The sequence below is a fragment of the Nothoprocta perdicaria genome, unplaced genomic scaffold, assembly GCF_003342845.1.
Source record: "Nothoprocta perdicaria isolate Ctin4 unplaced genomic scaffold, notPer1 scaffold_84, whole genome shotgun sequence".
Taxonomy (NCBI): domain Eukaryota; kingdom Metazoa; phylum Chordata; class Aves; order Tinamiformes; family Tinamidae; genus Nothoprocta; species Nothoprocta perdicaria.
In genome coordinates, this window is record NW_020456132.1 from 1,292,760 (window position 1) to 1,320,740 (window position 27,981).

Consider the following 27,981-nt stretch of genomic DNA (forward strand, 5'->3'; position numbering starts at 1 on the left):
ATGTGTGTCCTATCAGCAGGGAATACCTACCAGAAAAGAACAATGTGCCTATAGTTTTCTCCATCTACATTTTCAGGGAATAACCAGCAACCACCACTTAGGCAAAAGGCATTTCCTGAGGATTAGCAATCAGCTGGGGTCCCTTGGTTGCTGCTCAAACCATCAACCTCCCCAGGCCCATTATTAATCCCTAGGAAAAATCTGGCACCATGATTACTATTTTGTCCCTGTTTCATTGCCTAGGAGTGGAACCTCAGGGCGTTTTGATAAATGCCCAGAAATGTTTTTGGGTTTTACTGTAATTCATTCTCTTTCTGCCTCCCCTTCTCCCCTCACAACACCACCCAGCTAGATCTTACTGCAGCTCTCCAAGGACAAGCACCATGTGCTATTTCCCTGCCCACCACAGCAATAATGTCAGAAAAATTACTCTTCAACCACCAACAGGTACAGAGAAGAGCCCAAGAGAGGACCATGGGATTATTTACAACATAACAACCACAACCCACACATAGGGACAGACAGGGCTGCAAGAACATCTATTTTGCATTCACCTTTCTAGGCAAAACCCACAGCATGATCTCCTCCTTTTTAAACCTTTGCCAACTATTAGCACTTCACTCTTCCACTGCTTCCCTGGGTAAGCTGTCCTGCGAGTCCACACTCCTCTAGGCTAGCCGGCTTGTCCTCACATTCAGTCTCAAGTTAATTTTCTTCCCCTCATTCCATCCAATTATTCCTAGTTACGCTCTTCAGGGCCACCATAAATTCTCTTCTTCTTCAGTCACATTCCAGCATTTACGGGCTTCCTCAGACGCTTAAACAAAACTCCTGTGTTTGTGCAATTAGGTTAAATGTTTCCTTACAAAGCAATCCTTCCAGCTCCCTAATCATTCCAGTTGCCTTTCTCAGATCTTGCTTCCAACTGATCAATAGCCAAATACCAGGATGCCTAGGACTGAAAACTAGAATGCCAAGTACAAAGGATCAGGACTTTACAGAAGTGGATTCTACATTTTTGTTTTCAAAACAAAATCCCTTCAACATCCTTTTCTCTTTTGGCTCTACCATCCATCCTACTTTCCACTCAGGTATTCCAAACCTCATCCTTTCTAGTCTGACCCAGACCATCAGGCAGTTTCCCTCAACTTTATTGTCCAACCTCTAAATTACATTAGGAAACAACAACAACAAGTCAAATTCTGCAGCAAGTGGGAAGAGGAAAAGGTAAGCAGGAACCAGGCACCAGAAGTTGGGATGTCACAGACTTTATTTATGATGTGACCATCAGCCTTTCAACTCTGCAGGCAATAGATCTAAGCCAGCCTTAGCATCACACTATTCTCTGCAAGTGTTGGTACACCAGCAAACTTGTTTTCTTGGATTCATACAGCTCCCACCATTCCCATCCTGCCAGGACATGAACACAACACCCAAGTGGCAGTGCTCACTCCAGGACCCCTCCAAGCGTGCCGGGTGCATTGAGCACCCTATGCAGGAAGGGCATAATAGAGAACCCAGAGCATGTCTTGCATTGACTCACCACAAATACAGCAGTGACAGAACGAGATAGTTTTAAATCAAAAGGGACAGTCTTCACAGCACATCTAGCAAAAAAAAAGAAGACAGAAACCACAAACTCGGGACATGCCCACGACATAACTGCATTTGCTCCCTGCAACGCTTGCAGGGCTGGTGGCAGTGCTCAGATGACTCTTCAAGACTCTTGAGATACACAAATGGCCTGATTGGCAGAGGGACCTAGTGCTCAGTGTCCCCCCCGAAGCCCATATGGGCTGCTCTCCATTGGCTTTCATCTCAAGAGCTACTAAAAAAACCTCCTACTAGATGTGGTAGAAGCAGAGATCCACTAGAATGACAAAAGGAAAAAGGCAACACAAGTAAAACTTCCTTCCCAAGTCAAGAGCTGGCAAAGGGACCATCCTGCAGCTTCTCCGTGGCAGCACAAAACCACCCCCTGGCACGCGCTCCATCACCGCCTCCTTCCCTCCGCCAGGGAGCACTCCAGGACACCACATCGCTGCCTGCCCCCAGGCCCCCAAAGAGCCAAATTTCTCCTTTTCCTTTGCTCTTCAGACACCGGGTATCCAACATTGGGAGCTGCAGTAGAGGCCGGGTGCTCCAGCTCTACCAGCCACATCCTCCAACTCCCTGTCCACCAAACCTTCCCCACTTCAGTTTCCGCAGCATTGCCCTAATGAGGGTGCTGCTCAGGCGGCTCTTTAATGAGGAGCTAATCTGAACCACCTGTTGAGAAATCCCCCACAGCATTAGAAGCCTCCGGAGCAGTTATATCCTGGACTGGGGCAGCATCCGATGCGTGCAGCCGGCAGGAAGGGGTCACTCCTGCTCCAGACTGAGGCCCTGCTCTCCCCCTCTGGCTGCAGCTCGCGGCTGCTCGCTCAGCACACAGCCCCTCAGACATGCTGGCACCTTCCCCGGCTCCCCCGTGGCACTCTGGCTGCCGCATCCTGCTGGGCCACCGGCACCCGGCCCCGCGGGCCCCCCGGGAGCGCCGCGCCGGCCCGCGGGCTGCAATTAGCAGCGCGCGGCCCCGCAGCACCTGCGCTGCTGATTAGCAGCGCGCAGGCTCCATGCGCTTCCCGCCGGCCGCCTCCGCGGGGACGCGGGCCGCCTGCCCGCCAGCACGTGTGCCCTCACCTCCGGGACGGTGGCCTTTGCGGAGAGCAAACCCTCCGGCCCCGCGGTCCTGTTTTCCTTTCGGCAGCCTTTCATCGGCAGCATGATGAGAGGCTCTTCCTTCCTTTTCTTTACCTGTTCTAAGGAATTGTATTTATCACGGGGAACTCCACTTTCTCCTTTGTTTTGCAGGAACCGCTGACCCTGGCTCACGTGAGATATTCCCTGCAGTTTAATTTTCCAGGGTTTGGCAGCATTCTGGGACAAAGCACCAGTTAACTATGTTTTCATTACACCTACAGCGAGCGACTATGCCATGGCTGGTTTTTTTTTTTTTTTTCCCTTTCCTCCAAAGCTAATCCTGTGTTGTCTGACCAACTTCTTTTGGCAGTGGTTGCCAGTTCAAAGACCCTCCCAGCTCCGCTGCACTCTGCCCCTGGCTGTGCCAGAGTGACCGCCGGGGCCTGTGTGGTGAACCGGACAGGAAGACTGACCTGGGTTAAAAATAACCCCTACCAAAGGGAAAAAGTTATATTTAACTCCAGTCATTTTCCTGGGTCTGGTTCAGTGCACAGAGCCGCCAGCAACAGTGCTGATGGGCAGAGAGGAAGTGAGGGTGAGGAGGCAGGGAAGGAGCCGTTTCAGCTGGCGGCAGCGTCGTTTTGTAGCGTTTCTTTAGGTAGCCTGAACTGTGCCTTCCAATCCCATCTGATCCCCTCCTCACTCGCCTCTGTGCTGCATCAAGTCATTCTTCCCTCTCCCTCTCTCTGCACACTATCTGCACCCTCATGTGTTTGCAGCCTCACGTTTTCCCCTTGGCTGAATTTCTGTCATTTCCCTTTGTAAGCCAGTTCTTCTGGCCCTCTCATCCTTCTTCAACTTTTCTTTGAACTGCCTCAAATGTGCCAGCACTTTCATTGAAGTGGAATTCCCCAGGCTGAGCACAGATTTCCATATGCAGCTGCAGCAGGGCTTGCGGCAAGGCCCGTTACCTCTGCGATCCAGAGGGCAGCACCTCCCTGCTCGCCATAGAAACCCGGAGTGTCAGCCTGGGTTTGATGGGCATTACCACCCATCTCTCTTTCAGCACAAGCACTTTCAAACGGCTCCTTCTCGCTGAATAGCGATGCTGTGGTTTATTTTTTCCCCCAGGAGGCATCTGCTCTCGCCTGCCTCCGCTGTCCTCCCCCTCACACCCCCCCTCACCTCCTGCTGGATTGGTTTGATGGGCTGATGGTCAGACATCCACCTGGGAGAAAACTCTGTCCGCTGCAGACGCTTCTCCTGAAACACGGTTGAGAGTTGAGGGAAGGAAAAAGAGAGTGGAGGAAATTAGGGCACAGTGGTGATACTGGTGGGAGAAAGTCTGGGGGCTAGAAGTGACCATGAAATCCCTAATAGCTTTACAAGGGTAGCAAACAAACAAACTGAACTGGATCCAAGAACATCACGCTGCCTGCAGAGCCCGTTCATTGTACCAAGCCATCTATCAGGAGGATCCCGTTCCAAATCTGTCCTCCTTTAAAATATCCATTTGATAGGCAATATCTTCCTTACTATCAGGCTTAGCTAGGACAGCTGAAGCAAGTTCTACTTCCCTTCAGTAGAACCATCTGAGAAACTGCAGTTAAAAGGAAATCAGTGCTAGTTTGCATGGAAAAGCCAGGCTGTAAAGTGCAACAGTTCAAGAGCAGACAGAGATTCCCTGCTAGCAGAAAAGGGAAAAGAACAGAGCTGAAGACAGGAACCCCTTCAGCCTTCCTGCTGGCAACCATGAACCAGACCCTCATGTGTTGACTCAAGCCCTGTTGCCCCATGACAGGGAGTCTTTCTCCTCAACACGCAAGGCCTAACAGCCCCTGTTTCCACAGCGCTCGCACGCTGCAGCAGGGTGGGGTGGCGGCTGCCTGGATTTAGGACTCCTTCAATCAGCAAACGTCCATGCTCTTGGAAGTGGTCAGGGAGAGGTAAACAGGATGTCATGTCTCCTCACCTTCTGCGCAATCATGTTGCAGATCTCCGGCAGGAAGTCTTCACTCAAGAGTTTGTAGAGCTGCCGCTCTCTAAGGGAAGTCCTCTCTCTGAAGCTTTCTGTGACCTGCCTCCACTCCTCTTCCGTCTGACACAGCAGCCACCATGTCCCACGGCCTGGCCCTTGGGACCCTTCAACAACACGAAAGGATGTTATCTCCATGACAGTTATGACTAACAACTTTTCCCTGTCCCTTCTCTTCTCCTACCATCATGGCTTTGGAAAGGGAAAAAAAAGCTACTGCTGGTGGTCACGTTACGGAGAGCATGCCCAGCAAGGGAAAGCCTTGTCAGTGTGCAGAAAAGGAGAAACTGCACTGCTCTGACCAAAGCTTTCTTGAGTGATGAGAAGTTTTGTCACCTTCCCCTAGTCACACTGCCGGAGATGCAGAGCAATTACATAGGCAAAACAGTAACGGAGGCACTTTGCAACACATGGGTAGTGGGACATGCCTACAGTAAAGTAACCCTCCATCCCAGTTGCGGCTTTCCATCACTTTGCATGATCAAAGGGTACCAGATAAAAGGTTTTAATTTGTTCCTTGTAACGAAGGCTGTCAGCCAAGGCAGAACGTAAGGTAATGCAAATGTCTGATTATTCTAGTCTGGCAGCAGAATAAAAACATTGAAAACAAACGTTATTTTGGAATAAGCCAAATTTTTAGCACTGCAGACCTTTACTGTGGTGAATAAAAACCTTCCATTCTACCCAAATGAAACATTTTGTTTGCAGGCACTTGAAAGCAAAGAAGAGGAAGTGAAGCACTGCGTTCATCGGGCTGCCAGATGAGGGGGAAGTTCCAAAAGTTCACATCCCATCCCTGCTTGATCCAGAGTCAAATCTGAAGCAGATTTCCCACTGCTCTGAAGCATGTCCTAACTATCAAGACATTCGGAGCTGTTCCGCTTTGTGTGAAACATTTGAATATTCATTGTGAAGGGCAGACTCTCCAGCGTGGTGGTTAGAACACCCACCTGGAAAGGGGGAATGCGGCTCCTGTTGCACAAATGTTTACACAGAGCAGAGAAGCCTCCTCAGTTGCAGCTTGCAGGCTTTTGCCCCAAGACAGGCTCTAAGCAAAAGGGTTATGGCCCACTGCTGCGGAGCGGGAAGATGCTGGTTCAGATCCTTTCAGGCTCAGGGGTTCCCAGCTCCTTCAAGTAAAAGCATGCTAGCCACTGGCACCAGAAAGAAAGAAATGATCCCCACCCCCCTGGTAGATGCCATGCAGCTTCTCACTGCATTTTCAAACAAATTTATTATGTAAAAGACAAAGAACATCCCCTTATCCCGCAGGGCCTTCTCTCTCAGCCCAACCCTGGGCACTTTGTGGGCCTGAGCTGCTGGTGGCTCTGCCACACAAGCCACCACATGAGCCCAGCAAGACCTTTCCACCCTCCTCCAGGCACCTGTCCTCTGTCAGAAACCTCCACGCAGCAGTAGTGACGCACAGCAAGCATGTGCTAGGCCTCAGGTCACGGGCTAGCGTATTAGCTGAGCCCACCATTAGTTTCAGTTCAACTTAAGGTACTGGACTGTTAACTGGGATGGTGAAGGACCAGCCACATGTTTATTTATGTCATCCTGACCGCTCTTCTTGGGTAGAAGGAGGCAGCAGACAGCTGGGGCTGTAACACTGCAAGCTATGGGAGCTAACTCTGTGGTGGAGAGCTTACCTGCCCCTGGAATCTGCCCCTTCTTTTTCCCTTCCCTTGCAGCTGCTTTATGGCTGACTCGTTTCAAAAGCAGCCAGGAGTAACGCACTGCTTTGTGCCACCAGAAGATTACTCCACAGCTGAGGTGACACAATTTACTAGAAAACAATGATCTGATAAAACCCACTGTCTCACATGTGTAGCTTCAAGCTTTGCCTCCAAACTCTGGAGCAGCAGCCAGGAAATCTGATCACAAAGGAAGAAGAGAAGGAGGCACAGGAAAGACAATGCCCCAGTTGCCTTTTATTGTGGAGGAATGGGCAGGCTGAGCCCATGAGTTATGTGGAAGCCAAGGGATTCTCATGTATGACAAATGAGTCCCAGCCCCCTCAGACTCAGTTTCACATTATGTTGCCAACTCTGTTTTTCTGCTTGCCTCATTAACCCTTAGGTGGGTATCCCCAAGTCATCATCCATGGAGGATCGAGTCTAGCCACCCAACAGCCACCAAGAGAGAGAAGTGAGGAGAACTGAAAGCCTCTTCTCTGTCTTGGCATCACTAATCCTACTCTCCCTTCCCAGGATGTTTGGTACAAAAGGAAAAAAAAAAAAAAAAAAAAGCTTCAAACGGGGACTTATATTCACCTCATCCCCTGAGAAGCAGGGACCATTCATTTCTATCAACTCTAGTGAGTAGGAGGGCCCCTAAGACCTAGTGTAACCCAGTACATTGTATTTCTTCATCCCAAACTAATCCATGATAAGATAGGAAGCATGTAGGTACCCCAGCTCCCAGCTGCAAAGCAGTCTGTAATGCTAACCCCTCTTTCTAAACTAGTTAGGAAAGACTCTCCCTTTCCTGAGAAACACATCTCTCCAGGCTTTGATAATTTAAGAGCTGTGTTAGCTGATCATATCAACCCTGACCCCACAAACCCTCTTTACCATTTCTTATCTGTGTCTCACGGATTAGCAAGTTCTCTTCTGCCTTCTCCCTACCAAAAAGAAAGAGAAGGAGTGATAATAATACATTACTTAACATCACTGAAAGACTGACTGCCATGTCTGGGTAGAAGCACGGGGAACACAGAAATTATTTGGTGCATAGCAAAACCATAAAAAAACCAGTGTGCAGAACACACACTGTCTATGTATCACAGCTTCATAACATTTTGGAAAGTGAAGTATGCAGATTGCCATTTGGCAAGAGCAGTACTTCAATTCTTAGGGGAAGTATCCCAAAATCTACACTGGCTCAAGTGGGCAGGATTTTGGCTTCAAGTGCTACACAGTGAAAGCCGCCTTTATCAGGACCATATTCCCTAGCACTGCATCGAGCAACTGCATCAGAAGTTCAGGCAGTGGGAAGAGTGATACCCACTGTTTCACCAGACTTGGCTGCCAGCTCTGTCAGAGTTTTCTTTGGAGAGTGATCAAAGCAGCTACCAAGTCTAAGCTTGCTTCATTTCAGAGATACATTGAAATTATGGCTGCACGAGATATACATACTTATTGGGGGAACCCCAGAAGTACATTATATTATTAAAGGCAAGAAATATCAGAGAGACTTCCCTCTGGGAACACGTGCATTCTACAGCTATTGCAGGAACAAGCTTTCCATACCTCAGCAGATTTTCTTCCAGCAGTTTTTTCCGCTTTGGGGGTCGCCCTCGTCTCTTGCCTGTTTTCCCAGGAACGTTCGGGGTGTTTGTCTGCCCCCCACCGCCCCTGCAACACAACAAAACCACCATGAAATATTTGCTGAGCAAAGGGGACTGTGGCCAGCAGGAAGAGAGAAGGGTAGGGACATTGAAACAGCTGCTAGGAACTAGACCGAAGGCGGGATTAAACCAGAGCAGCAACAGGATGGAGCGGGAGGAAGCGCAGGAGAAGCAGCATTCCCGCTCGCTGGGAGCCCGGTGCGAGCGCCGCCGGCACGGTGCGGGGCAGACAGCGAGGAATGCGGCGGGGCAGGCAGCCCCCTGTCCCCAGCAGGTTCTCGTGGTGCCACAAAGGCTGCTGAGCGGCTCCGACACAATGCGCCGCGCGGGGCGGCCGGCAGCCCGCCTGGCAGCTCCCGCCGCCGCCTCTCCCAGGCTCCCCCCTTCGCTGCCCCGCGCGACAGCAGCAGCCAGGCGGAGAGCCCCTTCCCGCGGGGCTGGCGCCACACGGCCCCCGTGTCCCCACGCACCCAGGCACGGGGGAAGCGCAGGGCCACGAGGGGCTGCTACCTGTCCGGAGCCAGCTCTCCGTTGGGTGTCGGCTGCACCGGGTCCTCCTTGTACATGCGCGTGCCGTAGAAGTACCAGTAGAGCGCCCCGCTGCTGTCCTCGCCCAGCGGCTCCACGCGGAGGCTGTCGGCGTCCAAGCCCTGCGGCGACGAGTCGAAAAGCAGCCACATTGTCACACAAAACAGGAGGACACCCCTCCACACACAGCTCCCTCCCTCCCTCTCTCCCGCCGTGGCCTAACAGCAGCACAGCTGCTCTTCCAGGCCGTTCTGGGAAAACGCGGCTCCAGGGGGAAAGGCGCCGTTCGTGCTCTGCCCGGGGAGGGATTTAGATAGGCATCTCTAATTTGAACGGCCTCGCTCGTTTTAACATTTCATCTTTGGGGCTCCTGACAGGGAAGGTCTAATTAGTGCTGGCGACAGCCAGGCACAGCCTTGGGAAGCGCCCTGGAAACTCCCTCCCCGCTGCTACCCCTTTCCCCCAGCTCTCCCAGTACATCTCAGCCCCGTCCTTTCATCTCACACCATCCCAGGGCAGCACAGTCTCTGCTCCTACAGCACTGCCAGTGGCACCTCCAAATTCAGCCTGCTCAAGGAAGGGCGGCCAATAAAACCAATTTACTTAGTGACTTTTGTGTCAGAAACACATCTGTAGGAGCCCAGTGCCCCCAAGACAAGTCCCATGCACTTGCCCCGGGTCTCCTGCAGGTGAGGGAGCAGGGAAAGAGAGGACACACTGTCAACGCCCTGCAATGCCACCAAGTACCTGGTGTTAAAACATGCTTCTCTGGGTGGAACTCACAATGCAGGGAAGTGGCCTGGCTTATCAAAAGCACAGCTTAAAACCCATGAGCAACCCACAACTCCTTGAGTTAACAGGAAGAGTATGGTGAGCCCTGGTCACCAGCACATCAGGAAGGGACAGGGAGCAAAAGCCAGAAAAGGGCCACCAAAGATATTAGCATTGGGGAAGTACCTCTGACCTGTGACCTCAACCTCACCATGCCCTGGCCTCATGCCCAGCATGTGCCCCCCCATGTGTGTCCCACCACAGCCCCGTGAGGGAGATGGGATGTCCCTCTGCCCTCCCCAGGAAGATTTCTGAATCCACCTGAGCTCCTGCAACTGCACCACCTCCTCCCTGCCCATTCCGGCTGCCCAAAGCACCTTGAGGAGGTCGAAGACATCGTCGGCATCGAGGCGGTAGTCGCAGAGGCGGTGCAGGATCTCGACGCGGGTGCGCAGGGGCAGCTCCTGGAATGTGCATTCCCGCAGCGGGTTGGGTTTCCCCTCTTCCAGCTCCCAGCGGTAGTTGATGATGTCCTCCAGGTAGCTGTGAAACGTCTGGGATCTAGCAAGAGAACAAATCCCCGCCCCCAGGCTCACTATAGTTTTACCATCCCAGAAACAACCTAACACAACAAGGACAGCCTAGACAAACACTGGGACACAGAGATCGCAGGACAGCTATGCCCTGGGACAGAGACTGGAGATTAAGTTTCCAAGCTCTGCTGCCAACATCGTGCTCTGCTTGCAACGCTGGGATTTCACGTTACACACATGTAGCTTACAGGACTCTGCACTACTGTTATTTTCTTCCAAGCTGCAAGAACAGGCTAAACAGGATGTCATCCCACTCCATTCCCTTTTTATTCCAGTGGGCAGCAGCTTGCGTCACCACAGGCACAAGCCTTTTATAATACAATGCAGCAGATAGTCTGATCCCACCTGCCTCTTTCCATTTCAACCGACTCTTACCTTCCTCAGCTTCCCATTTGCTTCCTACCTCTGCCACTGTTAAGCTCTGTTCTTTCCTCCACCTCTTAGGAAGTTTTCCATGCCCCGGGCCAGGAGCCCTGAAATGTTCTGTAGCCGATCCTCCCTGCTGTGTCCTTGCCTCTGCACTCCTCTCACTGCCCCTGTCCTCCTCCCCTCACGCTCAAAGCTGCTCTCACTTTTCTCCCACTCCACCACCGGTGTCTCTGGCAGGACATTCACATCCACGCCAGACGCTTGGGCTCGGCTGCACAGCAAGGCTCATTCCTAACACTAGAGCCTAATAATTAGAGCTCAGCCCAGGACACGCTCTCCTCCCCTGACTCCCAGAAGCTCAGGCTGGATACTTAAGTGCCTCTTAAATACTACTGCTAAACATTTACTTACCACTTGCTTGCTGGACTGCCCTAAGTACCCCTTTCTTTGCCAAGAGTTCACCACCCAACTCAAGGAAACACATTTCTTAACCTCACTTGTATTGATGAGCATTGTAAATGGTTCCATCTGACACCTCTTAGACTGCTGATGAGGCTGAAGCTTAGAAGAACCTGTAGCTGTATTTTAGGGAGAGCTTATTCTGACTATCAAAAAAGAAAAAAAAAAAAAAAAAAAAGGAATGGAATGAAGAAGGGATGGTGAGACCATGTATCCCTAAAAACAGAACTTCCTAGAGAACAGTCCTTATCGCTTAGGCTCTTGAGACTTCCCATCTCTCTCAACCTGCTGGAATGAAGTCCAGAGCACAGAAGAGGGGCAGCCCTGCTCTCCTCACGAGCCAGCCACGCTTACGCACGCAGGAGGCCCATATGCCTCGAGGAACACCCCTGGGTGCACATTCCCACCAGCCCGCCAACAGGCAGCTCCACTTGATGGGTTTTTGGCACAGACGGATTCCTCGGTATGATTAATGGAACTTTGCCAGCACTGCAGAATTGCATGTGCCCCAGAAATTGCTAACTACTACAGAAGCTATTATTTTTTTTAATGACGAGGCAGAGAAACGTGATCTAACTGGAGGACGATTTTTTACGAGTCAACAAGAAGTTAGTTATTAGACAGGGGCCTTCAGACATTTGCTGAACGCTGGATAGTGATGGGGAGAATTGAGATGCAGATGACACGTGATTTCCTCAAGCCTTATCCACCTGGCAGCATTTCTCTTCCTTCCCAAGTGGAGGGGAGCTGATGCTGCCACCCTGAAGATAGCTCTCTCTGAGCCCCTTTCTTCCTGCGTGTCAATGAAAGCTGACCTCCACGAGCTAACTCCTTGCACTCCATGAGTTTTATCAGTCTCCCCGTGGCATTCAACAGCTGCCTGAATGCATATGGATCTGGTGGTTTCTGCAGCCTCCAAGCTTCGTTCTTTCCCACACGGCACAAGCAAAACATCAGGCATTTCCAAGGGTCCATGTTTTGCCGTGCTGATACTAGCAATTAAATACATGAAACTTGAAACTGCCCCTTTATATCCAAAATGTTCAGTCAACACAAGAAAGGACAGTTTTAGGAAATGATTTGTGTTGCCTCAAGTAAAATTTTTAAGGTAAAAACTACAAAAACATCCTTTCTCTTTATGAAGTACTGAATGCAGAGACAACCTACCTTATGTTTCTTATTGCACGTTCCCACATCATACACCTCAAGACCCAATCTAACTTTCAGCAAGGATTCCAACTTGGCAAAAAGCACAGAATTAGATTCATTTTATAAACTCTATTTTTAGAAATGCTATTTGATCACACACAACTTAAATATCAGGAATTTCCTAAAGTCACCAATTAGGAAGAAAAAAAAATGACTAAAGCTTTTAGAATAGAAATAATGACATGAGTCTTCTTTCCTGAAAGCAGGCCAATGCCTGCCTTGATCATTAGACGCTTCTTTCATCATGGAAGGGGATGGAGAGCATCCAAATTCCAGGAGCTCAAGTCCAACGTCTTGAAACTCCGTCAGAACTAAGGCAGAAGATTGCCAGATCAGATCTGATATACAGGCTCTGGCCATTGCCAGCAGAATTGACCAAATAGTTGATTTTCCTAGTTCTTTGGAAACCAATGGTAACACAGGATACTAGGATGAGGCAATAGAAATTACATGGCTTTGTCTACTCCTATTATTCCTGCTAAAAACCAAAACCTACAAATAAAGGGGAAAGGCATGCATCAGATAGACCCTCCTACCACTTGTACGAGTTCACTTTATCTTTCATTTTAGTAGCACTCCAAAAAAAAAAAAAAAAAAAAAAAAAAAACTGATCCAGGAAGCCCATCTGTTCCAGGAGATCACCTGAAATCTTTGCCAATACAACACACATTCCCTTTGGGGCCCATCTCTGTTGACTTAACCAATTTGGTTCAAGTCTGACTTCCACCTAAGTGGCTTACACTAAAAATTTCCACCGTCCAGCTCAGTGCCCAATACATTAGAAGCTCTGTTCTCCAAAGTACTTTGAGTTTCTACCCCATCAATTTTCAAAGACAGCTACTGTGCATTTGTCGCTTTGAATAAAGATAGAAATGAGAACCAGAGATGGGAACCAGATGTCTCAAGGCATTCCCAATCACTCTCAGCCCCAGCCAATTTATATTTTCCGTCTTCAAGAGGGCTGGTCTCATTTTCCAGACAAATATGGAGTTCCAGTCTTCAACCTGTCTGCCTCACCTATGCTTAGTCTCTCTTGCCCTGCCTCTATTAAACTTTCATTTGCAAAAGGCTTCTCAAACAGGCGGCCCCGTTCACAGAATAAAATTGGTATGGACTCGTACATTCTGTTTCTGAGTCTGCATCCCAAGCAAAATCCTTTGTCCTGCCATCCTGTACCACTATTAGCAAGGGCCACAGATGTTTAACTTCTGAGATGGAAGGGTTAGGTTTCTCCAGAATAGCTTTTTCACGTGGAATTAGATTGCTAGCTCCAGAGGAGAAATTAAGGAGTTCCAAGTTTTCTCAACTGTTCCCAGAAGCAAATTTGGGGCTCCTTGTAACAATGAAAAAGGAGAATTTGGGAGCATGGACTATAGCTTCCCCTTTCCCACAGACAGCTTCTCTCTCCATCCCTACTTCACTAGCCTCCGTGCCATTAAAATCTCCTTAAGCATACACTGTGGGCCTGTCCCTGGCTAAAAAGAAACCTTTTTAGGGGGGGGAGGATGGGATCTAGCACACCCACGTCAAGGGGGAGAAACGAGGGCAGCCGAGCCCCAAGAGCACGAGCGACGCTGCAGCTCAGCTTGCGCCGGATCTTTGGTGGCAGCTGCAACAGACACAGGGCATAAAGACGACGGGAACGAGCCGAAGGAGGGGCTCCTCCCCAACGTGGGTATCAGCGTCCAGAGGAGTGATCAGCGTCAGAGAAATTAGAGACCCTCCCGAGAACTGAGCCCGGCAGCGCGGCCATCTGCCGCACGGCTGCATCCCAGGAGCAGGAGGGTTCCCGGAGCTCCAGGGAAGCGGAGCCGAGGCCTCCTCCCCCGCCCCGGGATCCCAATCCCGGTCTGGCTCCACGGCAGCTTTCCCCACGCTCAAAGGAACCCTCCCTGAACACAGGGGTTTCATGTGCTGGTCTCTTCCCATCTGAGAGAGGTTTGCCAGAACCTGCAACGAGCTGGGTCTCATTCCGTGGACCTTCGCTGGAGGACGTCCTCTGGAGACCTCAGTGCATGGCATGGATGGAAAGATGCATCCGGAGCCTCTGCTGAGCACGCTTGGGAGAGGACAGCTGCACCCCAAGCACCCTGGAGGGCGACCTCCATGGGAGAGCCCTCTGAGCAAACCCAGGACTTGCAGTCAAGACTGCAAGGGTTTGTGCATTGTGTGTACTTACATATGCATACATTTTATACATGTAAATATATATTTTATATATGTATATATATGTAAATGTATATGTACACACATACACAGTCACACACTCTATTTTTCTGCTGAAGCCCAGGAGAAGCCGAGTCGCTTGTGCTTTTATTTTTCAAGCTCCAGAGCGCACCAAATCTTGGCTCAGCAACTGTAAACAAAATGAAGCCAAAAAAACAAAGGCAAAAACAAACAGTGATTCAGTAAAAGGGTCCCTGTGTCAATCTGCACTTCCTGCAGGCAGGATGCCATGGCCCAAGGATGGAATTATTGTCACCGCATACTTCCCTACGTGGCCTATTGCTGCCAGTTTTGTTATAAACTCCCCCTCCTTGCTCCCCTCAAAAAAAAGTAAAAATAAAGAGAGAAATAAAAGGCACATACCCAAAAAAAAAAAAAAAAATGCCATGAGACTAAATACTGGATCAAAAGAAATATTAGGAGCGAAAGAATATCGGAGCGAAAAATCTCTCGATGATGCTCAGATACTGCTGGTGCTCACAGATAGGCCTTCTGAAAGTTCACATGCCAAATAATTGCCTGGACCTAGCAGCTAGAATATCTATCATGTTGACAGTGTTTTAAGTCTCTTGTTTCATTTAATTTACAAAATGCAATGGTAGAGCAAATACCGAAACACTCTTTTAAGTAAAGCTGCTGGGAAAACGGTGAGCCTGACCTATGTCCTATCCCAGCCAGTACATTGTTCTGTACTGTAGATTAAAACCAAGAACCCTGACAAAACCGAAGGATGACAGAGAGCAGGAACATTAATAGATCTCCTTTACCTTCTACCCAAGAGACTTTCAGAGCAGTGTGAGGGAGGAAAATGGAAAACAAGACTGCGAGAGCTCAACCTTTCTCTCAAAGACTATTTAAGTCCTATTTAAATAGGATTATGATTATTCTCATAGTTCCTTTGACAGAGTTTGCCAGTAAGAAGAATAACAGAGGTGATACTTCTGGTCAGTAAAAGCTTTAAAAGATGAGGAAGAGGTGGGTTAGTGAGGCAAGCAATAGGGAAATTACAGGCAATAATTGCCTTTGCAAGGGTCTCAGTAACAAGTGAAAAAAGATTTCTTGGGCATGTAATTCACAGGGCTCCGGAGAAGGCTCTGGAGAAGGCCTGTGTGACCTCTCTAGTTAAAAACAACAACAAAAAAAGTCTAATCAGAACAGATGTTTTATCATAGATATAATTTTATGGACTAAAGATATTTCACCTTATGGGCTGGCACCTTTTTAAGTTCTGAATTGGCCAAAAGGCACCAGCTTGGTGCTGGGAGCCACTCAGGTGTTAATGAGAGCATTAATTGACAGATGGCATTCAAGATATTTTCCTCCCTCCAACGCAGCCAGCTTCTTTGCAGTGGCCGAGATGAGGAAAGCTTAATTCTTAACAAGCATACAATGCTTCAGCACAAAGGCAAGCCCTCTGGAAGGTAATGGGAAGGATTCAGGGTTTGCTGGGATGACCTCAGTCAAACATCATTAGCAGGGTCAGGAGAAGCAAAGCCTATTTCAGACGAAAAAAAAAAATAATGTAAGGGCCCCCATGATCAATCTATCGTGGCTTGTCAGAAAGAGAAAGCATAGGCTGACCTTAGAAGCAATATGAGTTACTACTACCAGTCTGACCTTGAGCTCTCATGTAACAATGGAGACCTTTTTTTTTTTCCCTTTTTCTTTACTGTATTAATGAGCTTTCTTATCTGAGGTGGGGGAGGAAGGCTTATGGACCAGCTTGTGCTTCAGCTTCCAACACCTTACCTTACTGGGAAACTAAGTCAGCCACGGAGCAGTTGAAACAAAAAAACCAGCTCCTGCTGCCGCGGGGAAGAGAAAGGCCGGTGAGGTGCATTCCTGGTTGCCTTGCAAGCCCTTTGTGTGCAGCTCCCTCGGAGGACAGGCAAGGCACCACAAAACACACATTCCTCAGGCCACAGGCCAGCCTGCCACCCGGGCAGCCAGACTGGCAGAGACTCAAGGGCAACAAGTGCCTCGAAGGGCCTTGCAAAACACAGAGAGCAAAGTGACCGGGGTGCTGGAGAGCCAGAATCTTGGCCTGAAGCTTTAACAGCCACATTTGGCTTCCAATCCGAACAGGTAGTATCCTGCATTGCCTGCAGGGATGGACTTGAAGACCTTCCAGCAAGGGACAGTCTTGAGGGAAGAATGACTCCCATGGAAGCCACAAGAAAAGCATGAATAGGGTATCAAGCTGGTGACAGAGCTCAGCAGGGACAGAGCCTGAGAGCCCTTGTGATGGGGGGAATAAACACCTGGGCTCCTGCTGCTCTTCAGTGCCCTCTTTTGACTCGTGTGTGGGGAATATTGCCTGATCTACAGTGAGCTGTGGGCAAAATAAGGCTCATCTGTATCAACAGACTCTGAAAGAGACCACAAAATGGGAAAAATAATAAGAATAAAGAAAAATCAGTCTGGGCTGATTAAAGCTCCTGTATGCACTTTCTTCTCCAGAATAAGAAAGGCAGCAGAAATTGCTGGAGTCTGAGGCCATCAGCAGCCATATACAGGCAGGCCCCTCATCCTCTGCTCTGATCTGGACTGGCTTCCTCAATGCAGACACTGCCCAAGCCTCACATGGCTCTGCCTACGTGGCCTTTCGGGAGCCCTGGCAGTGCTGGAAAGGAGAGAGAGGCTTCAAGAGCCAAAGCACAAATTGCACAGGGCGCTGGGCACACTAGTTTGTCTTCTCACTTCTAAGCATGGGGAGATATTCTTTCTACCATATAGCCATGCTTTTGGTGTAAGCTGTGGTTAATATATGGTAGATACCAGCAGTTCTGCCCTCAAACAGCCTTGCCTAACCCCAGGATTTTGCAGTCTGAAATAGGAGTGATGAGATGTTTCCACACCCTGGAAAGGTGCACCCATGTCTTCCACCCAAGCGGAGGAAAGCAGGGTGAATTCAGCAAGCTGGCAACTCCTGTTCCCTGCCACCCATCCACCCACCCCACAACACTCCTCCAGAGCCTGAATGGGGCACTGAGACAACCTCCAAGAGCACAGCAAGGAGACCACATAGCAGGAGAAGATATGAGGGTACTGGTATAATTTAGGGTCCTCTCTCCACCACGGCAACACAAAGGTTGGACAGGAGGTCTCCAGCAGAAGGACTGCTTCATCTTGCTACGGAAATTTGATTTACACAGCTGGGTGCTAGAGAATCCACTGCCTTCCCAGCTGAATTCAGACACCATTCATATTTAGGAGAGGAAAGAAATCTCTGAGAGAAACCAAGTTTGTCAGGCAGCTAAGAACACTCCAGCCGTGGCTCCTCATCTTCCTCCTCATCCTTCATCTTACTTCCTCAAGCAATCTTCCATACACTACAATCTGGAGAAGCTGGAAGGGGAGCTGGCAGATATGCTGTATCCCACAGAGAAGGAGAATAGGAACAGCTATGGAGCGAGACAGTGTCTCAGGGGACGCGGAGAGAATGGAGAGCTGATGTGGGCTGTCTAGTCTAATAAGGGATCACACCACAGGAGCATGTGCTGGCTTGACAGAAGCAAGTGCAGCCACTTAACCTGAATATGACAGCTGAAGTGGGAGTATTGCTCTGCTACCCCCCAAAAAGGGGAGCATAAAGGAAGAAGGGGAAACCACACAGGCACCACAGCTGCTCTCCCTTCAGGAAGGCTCCACTACTGCACATGGAGACTTCTCCCCGCGTCCCAGGAGGAACGCTGAACTGCCAAGGAAGCTCCCAGATTGGGCTCCTCAAACTCCAGTAGGCCACACTAACCAGCTCAGGAATTGAATGAGGACACTGTTTTGCCTGTTATGAGCCAGTACTTGTTGCCTTCCACTTTCTACAGACTCCTCCTCCTTCGCATGAGCAGCACAAGCTGCAGGTCCACTCTTCAAAAGCAGAAAGTCGCTGCAAGAACTGAACTTATCTCATAAGCCAGGTGCCTAGCTGCTGATGGTCCATGCTTTTTCCGTGATTCTGCCTTTATCTAGCAACCACCCTCCATAGGACAACTCCTGGGAGTCACTTGCTTGTTGTTTTTCTAAAAGAGGACAGAGAAACATCAGAGATACTTCTGAAAAGGTTTTTCCCTTAGGCTGGCAAATGCCAGGGGCAGGCGGGAGGGCTGAGATAAGTGTCTATTTGATCTTCTCTCCCCCATTCACCCTGGATTTTTCCCTGCTTTATGTTCACAAAACGCCGAGGCAGCTAATCGGTGCTCTGTGACCCCTGTTAATTGGGCTGTGTGAGAGAAAGGCGGCACCGGCAGGAGAAATCACACGTACCTGTTACTTTGAACTCGCCTGTCGTTTTCCATCTCCCTGCTTGCAGGAGCTCCAAGCACCCTTCTGTGAGCCGTGGCTGCTCTGTTTTCATCACTATACTCAGGACCAGCAGGAGAGGCCACAAGTTTTACCATTAGGTTGTCCTACTTCTGCTATGCCAAGATAGCAGGAGACAAGAGAGGCATCTCCACCCACCCCAGCTCCCTCCACACGAGGAGACAAACATGATTTTTGTTGAGGGAAATGAGTAGCCTGAAGACACCAATGACCCTTCTTTCACCCAAGCCAAACTGCTCCCCGCTGCCCTGCCTGCCTCTTTATTGCTCCCTATTTCCTCCTCCTGCCCTGCAGGACCAGGAGGAAAGGAGCAGGGGCCCAACATCCATTTCCTCGTCTCAAGAGCGCAGCAGCCTATTTGGGCAAGTAAACCAGAGACAGAAGCCAACTGATGTGAAGAGGCAAAGCATGAAAGAAAAGGGGTGAGATCTGCCAAGTCTGGTGGATTACGCAGGATCTGGAGGATGTGGAAGATGCATATGGTAAATTACAGGCACATTGGGCAATGAGTCACATTTGATCTTTGGGTAGAAGCGAGGGTTGCCTGCATATTTCTGTTGTTTGGTTAGGGAGTGGGAAGGGAAGAGACAAGAATATGAGCAGCAATAAAACCAGAGCAGCCAGAAACATCCCAAACAACAGCTGAAGACATATGGTAGCATAGGAAGAGAAATTCCCTAGAAGCAAGAGCATGCCTAAGATCACGGGCTAGGCAGATTAAGAGAACATTAAAGGAATAAAATAAAACTTAAAAACGTAAGGGCTTCCTGTTTGTTTTTCACCCCTATTTCAACTCTTTTCTCTAACTCAAGCTCCAACTAGGCAAGATTTGTGCTCTTAATGCACACAGGATTTGGGGGTGATAGTAAGATGAGAGAAGCAGAACTCTCTCCCTTCTCCCCACTCAATTGCAGATGCTGCTTTCTGAGCAAAAACTGATAAAAGACAAATCAATGGCTTGGAGAGCTGCATTAAAGGGAAAAAAATAAACAAACAAAAAATCCCAAGATTTTCCAAATGACCCTGGTACATCACTCTGGTCAGCACAGAGCACTGCTAGATATTTGTGAAAGCATGAAGTAAGGTAGAAACAGATGCACAGAAGTGAACATCTACCCTGAATGAATGCAAAACAGAAATGATTTGAGACAGCTTTTAAAATTGTCTTTTAGGATTCCTTAGTTACAACGCCGCATCAGTATCAGTTAATTAAGTGCAATCACATTATTTTCCACAGACATTGTTAGGATTGATACAGGATGATCGTGCTCCCTAGCTGGTGTGTCAACACACTAACCCCGCAGCTCCTCTGCACTTCCCAGTTTATGCAAACTTACCTTTAGGACACTACCCTGAAGCCACGAGTCCAAGGGCACACCAGCAGATCTCTTGCCATCAGCGTGACGTGCAACGAACGAGCGTGGCAGGGAATGGTTTAAATTCAAAGAGGAAACCAGCTCTGTAACCAGCCACTGGGATGCAGGTTCCTACCATCGTGTTGCAACATGCTCCGCGACTCCAGCGTGGAGCAAAGCAGATGATTTCGTTTCCTTCTCTCTTAGAATTACAGACTTTATTTCCTTGAGATATGGCTGAACTTCTAAAATACTGTGCATCTGGAAAAGATACGGGAACATCCAGGAAACACGTAGTTAAGGCAGTCTGTCACATATCCTGCCTGTCTGAATGGGAAGATGACTTGAGAGCTTATCACGCACGTGGAGTTTCTGCTGCTTTATCAGAGAGGGAAGATCTGTGAGCAAAGACTCTTGAAAAAGAGCACTGGATATTATAAAATAACAGCTATCAGCAAAGACTTCTAGTATTTGACAGAGGAAGAATGTAAGTCTTTGAATGACATGGGACACTCACTTTAGTGGACAGTTCCCCAGTCACGGAGAAGGAGACAAGCTGCATGACCCAGCAGGATCAGCTGCTCTTTCCTGCCTTGAGGAACCAGTCTGCTAAGCCAAGAGAGCACAAGAAAGAGGCAACATTGAAGCCCTGCCTAGAAATGTAGGCAGAGCTAGGACAAGAACAGGCTGGTTCTAGTGCAGATGCCAATACACATCGTGTCCAAGGTGGAATGGAGCAAGGAAAGAAGTTATCTCCTCCCAAGCCCCCACAGTAAATTAATGATAGACTTGAAAATTTCTCTGTATCATGGCTGAAGAAAGTTTTATATGAAGGTGATAGATGATACTAAGGGATATCTCAGGGGAGATGTATAATTATACGTCAGCTCTTCCTACATGACAACATTGCTGACAGTGATCTTGCCTGTGGAAAATGACTTTCATTAAGCAGTGGATTCCCTGGCATACTAATAAACATGGCTGGTGAGCTGAACCCAACCCAGCCCTGTCCCAGGAGATCTACTACTGCACCTAGAATGGGAATAAGAACTTTCCCTGACAGTGTGCTAAGACAAAGCAGTAAGAATCTGAGACCCTAAATGCAGAGTTTTCTGCAAGGTCCAAAATCAGAATGACAGAAGTTGCTGGCAAAGGGAGAACGGCAGGAAGCAGAACGGAGGACCCAACACCAGGATTTGTACTGAAGGCCCTGGAGCATCCATTGGTAGCAAAGGACAGGAGGATAATGGCAAGGAGACACAGTTACCCATGATACTGAAGTTTGTGATACTGGTGCACCAGAAAGAGATACACAGCAGGAGAGCCAGCTGAAGAAAGAATGCATTAATCCACAGGGCACAGCTGGTAAAATATTACATCACCTAAAGAAGATTAAGCAGTACTGATGCCAAACTGGAGACTTTACAAGCACATCGGCAAGCAGCAGTCTTGATGACACTGACAGACTTAATGGTATCAGTAAATTACGTCACTTTTTGGATGCAGCTGGAAAGCAAAGAGCCAAGGTTCCCCTCAGAACACATACTCAAAAGGCAATAAATCTGAGACACAGCAGTTCCCGGGGCCTATTTTAGTACTCGAGGAGCCATTCTTGGGCCTTCACACAAACCCGTCTGACCCCAACCTTCCCGAGCACAACAGAGAGGGACCCTCCTTCCTCCGACAGGAGGCCAGATCTTTTTTTCAGCCTTGGAAGGTAAGTCACAAAGGCAGGAGGGTCCCCAGGCAGGGTGAAATGTTGACCATGAAAGGCCCTGATGAGTTGGCAGCTCCTCCAACGATGGAGGCCTCCCTCCCAGCCCAGCTGGATGCCTCCCCTCCGGGTGCTCCTCAGGAATTTGCAGAGAGAGATTCTTCTCTGGGCCCTTCTTCCCCAAGGCTTATCAGACAGTGAGAATGGGAATCACTTATGGGCATAAAGATCCCAGAGCCAACACAGTGTTTGAAGCCTGGAGGCTTCTGCATTGCTCTGGGTCCAGTACCTTGGGCTTTGAATAACAAAAGACAATCCCTTGAGGGATTAAAAAAACAACCTCCTCTCACCCCCCCACCCAGGTAGAGTTATTTGTTAACTAATTCAAGAACTATTTACAGGTTGCTAGATACAATAAAAAAGAAGAGGGAAGGATTTGAGCGCTGCTCCTGCCTTGAAGGAGAGCTGCTAAGGGAGATTTTGACTCCTGAACATTGGGCATGTGGTGGGTACACACCCTTCTGGCCTGGAAGGGACATGCAGTGCTTAAAGCAGGGAAGGGCTGCCCTGCCAACTGAATTAGGTGTGAGGATGGATCACTGCTGTGGCCCTGCTCAGGGCACTGTTTGCCGGCCCCTCTGCGGCCGCAGCGCGCACAGGTCGGCGTTCAAGGCATCAAGTTCTTTTCCTGGTTCTGTGTTTTATTATGGGTGATCTTGACAAGCAGCCACACGCAGCGTATGCCCAACAACAAACCACTCCAGAGGTGATGAAATAAAAACCAAGCCATGGCAGCCAGTATTTCACAAGGAGAGAACACGGTCTCCTGGGTAGTCCAGGACAAAGGGCCTGTGACCTTGCAGCTTGGTTTGATAGCAAAGGCCTTGCTATCGTGATGGCATTTCCCTTCTCCCACGAGTCACCCTCACCTGCATCTGACCCAGCTTCAACCTGTGCTAGCTGATTTTCACCCGTATGATTCTTCCTTTCTGTTGCTACCTGATTTTCACCCACGTGATCCTTCTTTTCTGTTGCTCTTTTTGGGTGGTGATGTCCTTTTCTCAAGAGAAACAAATCTGCCCTGCGAGTTGGAGCCAACCAAAGTAAAGCCCCAAATATAGATGTCATATTCTGCCAGAGCGAATAGGAAAGAGTTTCCCTGTGCTCCCCCTTCAGCCAGGGACAGGACCATTGCTTACTAAGCATTCCTAGATCCTTTAAGCATAAGTGAAGCCAACTTACTGCTGCGTTGTTTGTTACTAGCGCCCATCAACAGAAAGCATGCTCCCAATTCATAGCCATGAGGAAACACAAGGGCATTAGGGCACCGCCAGCTCCTCTGATTGTTCAGAGGCTGCAGAGAAGACCTTAGGGCATTGCAGTGATGATGAGCTCTGTGGGGAATATGGTATTGTGTTGAGGATGATTGGGAAACAGGAGACATGCATGTGTTACAACACAAATCCATAGGAAACAAGTCCTTATTTGCCTTGTTGTTCATGGGAAAATAGGCTCCATGCGGGAGAAGAAAGTCTCTTCTGAGGCAAAAAATACCTAGCCTGAGGTTGCGTTAAAGCCCCAAAAACTTAGCAAATTCATTACTCAGAAGCAGCCCCACAGATCCTGACTTGCTTGGGACAGTGTAAAAGATGAAGCCTCTCTCTTCAGGACTGGATTCAGAGCAGGCTTCTTCCTTTCTCTTCTCTAAGGTACAAACTGCCTTTGCTGGTGAACCACGAGGGAACTGAGGAAGGATGGAAGGTAAAATGAAACAAACCAGAACGTATACATGCTCAAGGACAGAGATTGATACGACACACAAAATCACTGTAGCAGCTTAGCAGCTGGCCAGCGCCCAGACCAGCTGTTCATCAAACTCGCTGGAGCTAAGGAGTCTCCAAGAAAATAATTTCTGAACTTCTGTAATGTTCTTGGGCTAAAAATCAGCTTCAGAACGTGGCCAAATTTCTGGACGTGGTCTGGAAAAAAAATGTAGAGAAATCCTGCACTAATGGTCTGGACCATCACTATTTTGAAATATAAGGCTTAAAAAATAGGGCAAAAATTTTACATGGAGAGGACTGTCTGACCGCCCCTGTATCCGGTCCCTCTCTGGCCAGTGCACCTTCTTTGCCTTTTTCCTTGTCTAAACAGAAGATGTTTTAACTTGCTTTCGCACTTGCTTTCTTCATTACTGCTTTCATCTTTGGAGTATCTGATTTGCAAAATCAAGAGCTCAAAATATAGCTGTCCATTTCATATGTCAAACTCTGTCAGCAATAAGCTGACATTGCAGCCTCCCAAGACCCTTCAGTGACTCTTGCTTTATTCATCCTTTCAAAATCAGTCGCCTTCCCTTCCACCCTGTTAATGTTTTGCCTAACTTCCTTTCCCTGGTTATCCAATCTATTTGTCTCTTATCCATCTGCCCTGGCAATAACAGCACAGCTTTCACACTCCCTCTCTGTTCTTCCACCGTTTGCATTCTTCATTCCCTACCACACACATATGGAATGGTACTTGCAGGACATGCTACCAACTTTTCCTCAAATTCTTCTTTAGAGATTCGTTTTATCCATTTGAGAGGCAAAGACATTTACTTAGCTTTATTTATACTTGAGCTCTATAATTTTATTCCACTGTGCTACTCATTAATCTCTGAATGACCGTGTTATTTTACTGCTGTAATCTCATCCTTCCTTGCCCAACACCTGCCAGCTGCCTCATTTTCACTTTTTACCCTTTAAAAGGCTCACCGTGCACGGCTTGGTTATTATTATAATAAATATTAATACTGGATTCAAGATGAGCAATGTAGCCACCTCATCTCCCTTGCCCCCTCAAGATACCTCCTGCATTGATGATACTGGGTTGATTCCAGAGGCCATACACCAATCTGTGTGATGTATGCAAGGCAGCACTTGTTAAAAGGCAGACTGTAAATAATGCTGATCTTGTTGATATTCATTTGGCATTCATGAATATAATCCAGAGTTAGCAAGGTGATATGTGACTGAGCCCTGAAAGAGTTGTTATAATCAAGGTCACTGGCACAACTGTAAGTAAGTGTCAGCTGTTAAACTCCTTCCCAAAGCTGCTGTTCCCCAGCTCGGCTTTGGGTGAGCCTACCCTGTCTGCCCCAGACATTACACACTGACGGACCTGCTGAATCCCTTCAGATTAGCATGGTACCTTAGTTTAGTTATTTCCACAGGCTGGTTCATTACAGTATCTGTGAGACTGAAACCTTGGCACTGGTTTGCCAGCTGTCCCAGTGGACCTGCAACTTTATTCCCTAGGCGAGACCACAATAAAGCGGTTGCTGAAAGGATACAGCTCACACAGACAGGTGCAAAAAGGCAATTTTAAAACTTCCAAGCATTTTATTGTGGATGCTTTCCCAAAACAAGAGACCTGGGTAACCACCAAACTGCACTTTAAAAAGAGACAGTCCATACAGAGTAAAGAACAAAGATGAACGAGCCTGACAAAGCAGAAACAAGAAGTGAAATACTCGGAGCTATTAAACACAGTCCCCCAAAACAGCCATTCTGCCCTGATGGGTTAGAAGATTTCGGATTCTCTCTTACCTCTTTTGGACAAGAGCTAAAACAAGTGATGAAAGAACAAGCATTAAGAAAAAAAATAGGGTAAAGGCTGTATTCTTAGCTGGCAATTCAACATTCAGGGAATACAGCTCTTCAGATACCATACTGGGAGTATTTCTCAATGCCATAACGAAGGGCATGAGAAAAATAATTAAGGCTGTATTGGTGGGGAGGGACGAATGAAGGAATGTCCTCCTGTTACCCACATTAGAACAAAAAAGGCAGGTGCAAACAATAGGTGAAAGATTCCAAAGTTGTTTTACAGATCCTGAAGGAGCTGAAGGCAGGGGCAAGGGAGAAGATCTACCCAGGGAAAAAGAAATTCCAAGGTGCTAAGTGAAGAAATGATAATAATAATAATAATAAAAAATGAGGTTCCTAAGGCAGCAAAAGCCTCGTGTGATGCCAAGGAAGTCAATTAGATCATTTCTAGCTTGAGTGATGCTCCAATCTCTTGAGATGAAAGAAAAGAAGAAAAGAAGAAAAGAAGAAAAGAAGAAAAGAAGAAAAGAAGAAAANAAGAAAAGAAGAAAAGAAGAAAAGAAGAAAAGAAGAAAAGAAGAAAAGAAGAAAAAAGAAAAGCATCTCACGGGGCATAGATGAGAGCAGAGATATTGTTTTTGTTATTGCCACCTTCTGACACCTTTGTCCACTTTGAATAAATAAAAAGTGAAATATGTTTTTAAGAAAAAAAATGATTATAATGTTTTTCAAGACACAACAACATATAGTTCCTGATGAGAAATAAGATAAAGTCATTGAAAATTGTTGCCCTATCACACGAAAACAAACAAAAAAAAGTAGTAAATCTGCTATAACAGAGTAGGGAAGAACGAATTTTGCCTAAAGAAATGCAGAACAGCAGGAGCTTTTCTGGATCATTTTAGCTGAATGTACCCATCTATGTCACACCATCACTTCTTACTTAAAAACAGCTGCAGAAGGCTCCTGCTGTGGCCTTTGCCGTTAGCTGCAGCTCTGATCTTCCTGTCTTGATACAAGTCATCAAGTCGCATTTCCTGTTGGAATTAAAGTGGCAGCCCCTAGGGATTATGCAGCTGCCCAATTTATATCAGAGCAGATTCTGAAGCGAGCACGAGTGTTTTTTTCAAACTGCTTTTTCTCTTTTTTTTTCATATTATATTCCATATTCTATTAAGAATTTTACTCCCTTGTCGCTCCTCACTTTCCAGGCAGTCGCATTTTGAAACCTTTAAAAAACACCCAGACATTTCAAGGTCTCTGCACAAAAGGTAGTGGCAGGAAAAAAAAAAATACAGGGTAAGCTCTTGGCATCAAACCAAATCATGCCTATAACATAAAATGGGGCAGTGAGATCAGACAAAAAATTCTTCAAGGATATTAGTCATTACATGGTTAGTAGTTATATGATATGTATGGTACGTAAGTGCTATGCATGGTATTTACTAGGATCATAACGAAAAAGAGGAAAGACCAGGGAAACTGCTGCGACCAAGTGCTCTAATAGCCCAGTGTCAGACAAGATCATCTTAAAATGAAGCCTATCCTAGCACAGAGATGCAGACTATCATCCTTTTCTGTTCTCTTCTTCTACAAGGCTTAGCACAACGAGATTCAGCTCAATGAACAGTTCTGCTGCTGCTGTGGTTATGGTAAACAACAATTTGGGGACTGTCATGTGGCATCCCATTAAGTAATCTTGGTAGTTAAACACAAACACCCACGACTCGAAGGAAGTCCCTAGGACACCTTAACCACCAAACAAGCTAAAAAGCAATTTGTCTTTCATAGTTAACTCCTTTAAAAAGCTGTCTGCCAAAGTGTATCAAAACCAACACAAAGTTGCAAACCACACTGCTCTTCCTGAAAATCAAGAGTCATGAAAGGCTACAAAATTAATAATCTTATTTTTGTCAAATACCAACAAGCACATCACACCGGAGCACGCTAAATTGTGCATTGCGAGGGCTCTCAGCTAGGTTCCACTTCCCAAATTACTTGAGAGCACATTATAATTAGCAAAGGTATGCGACAGTTTTATACCCCTTTATGATGCATGATTAAAGCCAGGCAACCCAGCTCAGCCCTCAGTTCTGCATGTCCTCAAAACAGATGTGACAAGAACTGCAACCTCCTCCCACACAGGCTGTGAGAAAGCGTGGACAGATAACGTTGGGGCCATCAAAGAGGCAGGACGCTGTGCAAAACTAATTAAACCTCAAAACTCTTCCGAGAGGTTGGCAGACTGTGGTTTACACCAAGTTAGATGCAGTGTCCTGTGCTTGGGCTGCAGAGCTGCAGCACAAGGAGGAGAGCAGCTACCTTCCCCTCCGAGGTACAACTGGCAGCAAAGTTTATAGCCTCCAGGTTAGCAAGGCTTGGCATGAGAGAGCAGAGCACACATGGCTGTAGAAGTTGTTGCAATAACGTAGCTTAGTCCAAGAAACTGATGATATTTTCCTTGTATGGCAGATTCCTTTGACTTGCCTTCAGGCGAGGACTAAGGAGCCCTGGGTCATCATAAGAAGTCAGATCTAAACTGCCCTTTCTCAAAAATTGTGCCTCTCTCATTCGTGCCCCTCTACCACTGAGGAATCAAGCAAAACTCAACTGGAGGTTCAACTTCTTGCCATTAATGGGGGATATATTAACAATGGCGAGAAAATTCTGCACCAGCAAAGGCCTGTGCTGCTTGAAATCAGGCTAGAGACATGTACTGGAAATAGTTGTATAACAAACAATGAGAATATTAGGTTTCAGGAAAACATTTATTTTTGG

The 27,981-nt window shown here is 47.7% G+C and overlaps 1 protein-coding gene across 1 annotated transcript in view; it reads right to left on the bottom strand.

Annotated features, from left to right (window-relative positions):
• The window catches only part of LOC112958335 (cat eye syndrome critical region protein 2), a 45,629-nt gene that overhangs the window by 15,332 nt on the left and 2,316 nt on the right, over positions 1-27,981 (bottom strand). The window contains exons 2-7 of the mRNA XM_026052156.1: positions 9,746-9,929; positions 8,580-8,719; positions 7,972-8,076; positions 7,294-7,343; positions 4,655-4,824; positions 3,868-3,945 (exon numbers count right to left, since the gene is read on the bottom strand). Coding sequence (XP_025907941.1) covers positions 3,868-3,945; positions 4,655-4,824; positions 7,294-7,343; positions 7,972-8,076; positions 8,580-8,635 — 459 coding nt within the window. The 5' untranslated portion in view covers positions 8,636-8,719; positions 9,746-9,929. The remainder of the gene's footprint in view (positions 1-3,867; positions 3,946-4,654; positions 4,825-7,293; positions 7,344-7,971; positions 8,077-8,579; positions 8,720-9,745; positions 9,930-27,981) is intronic.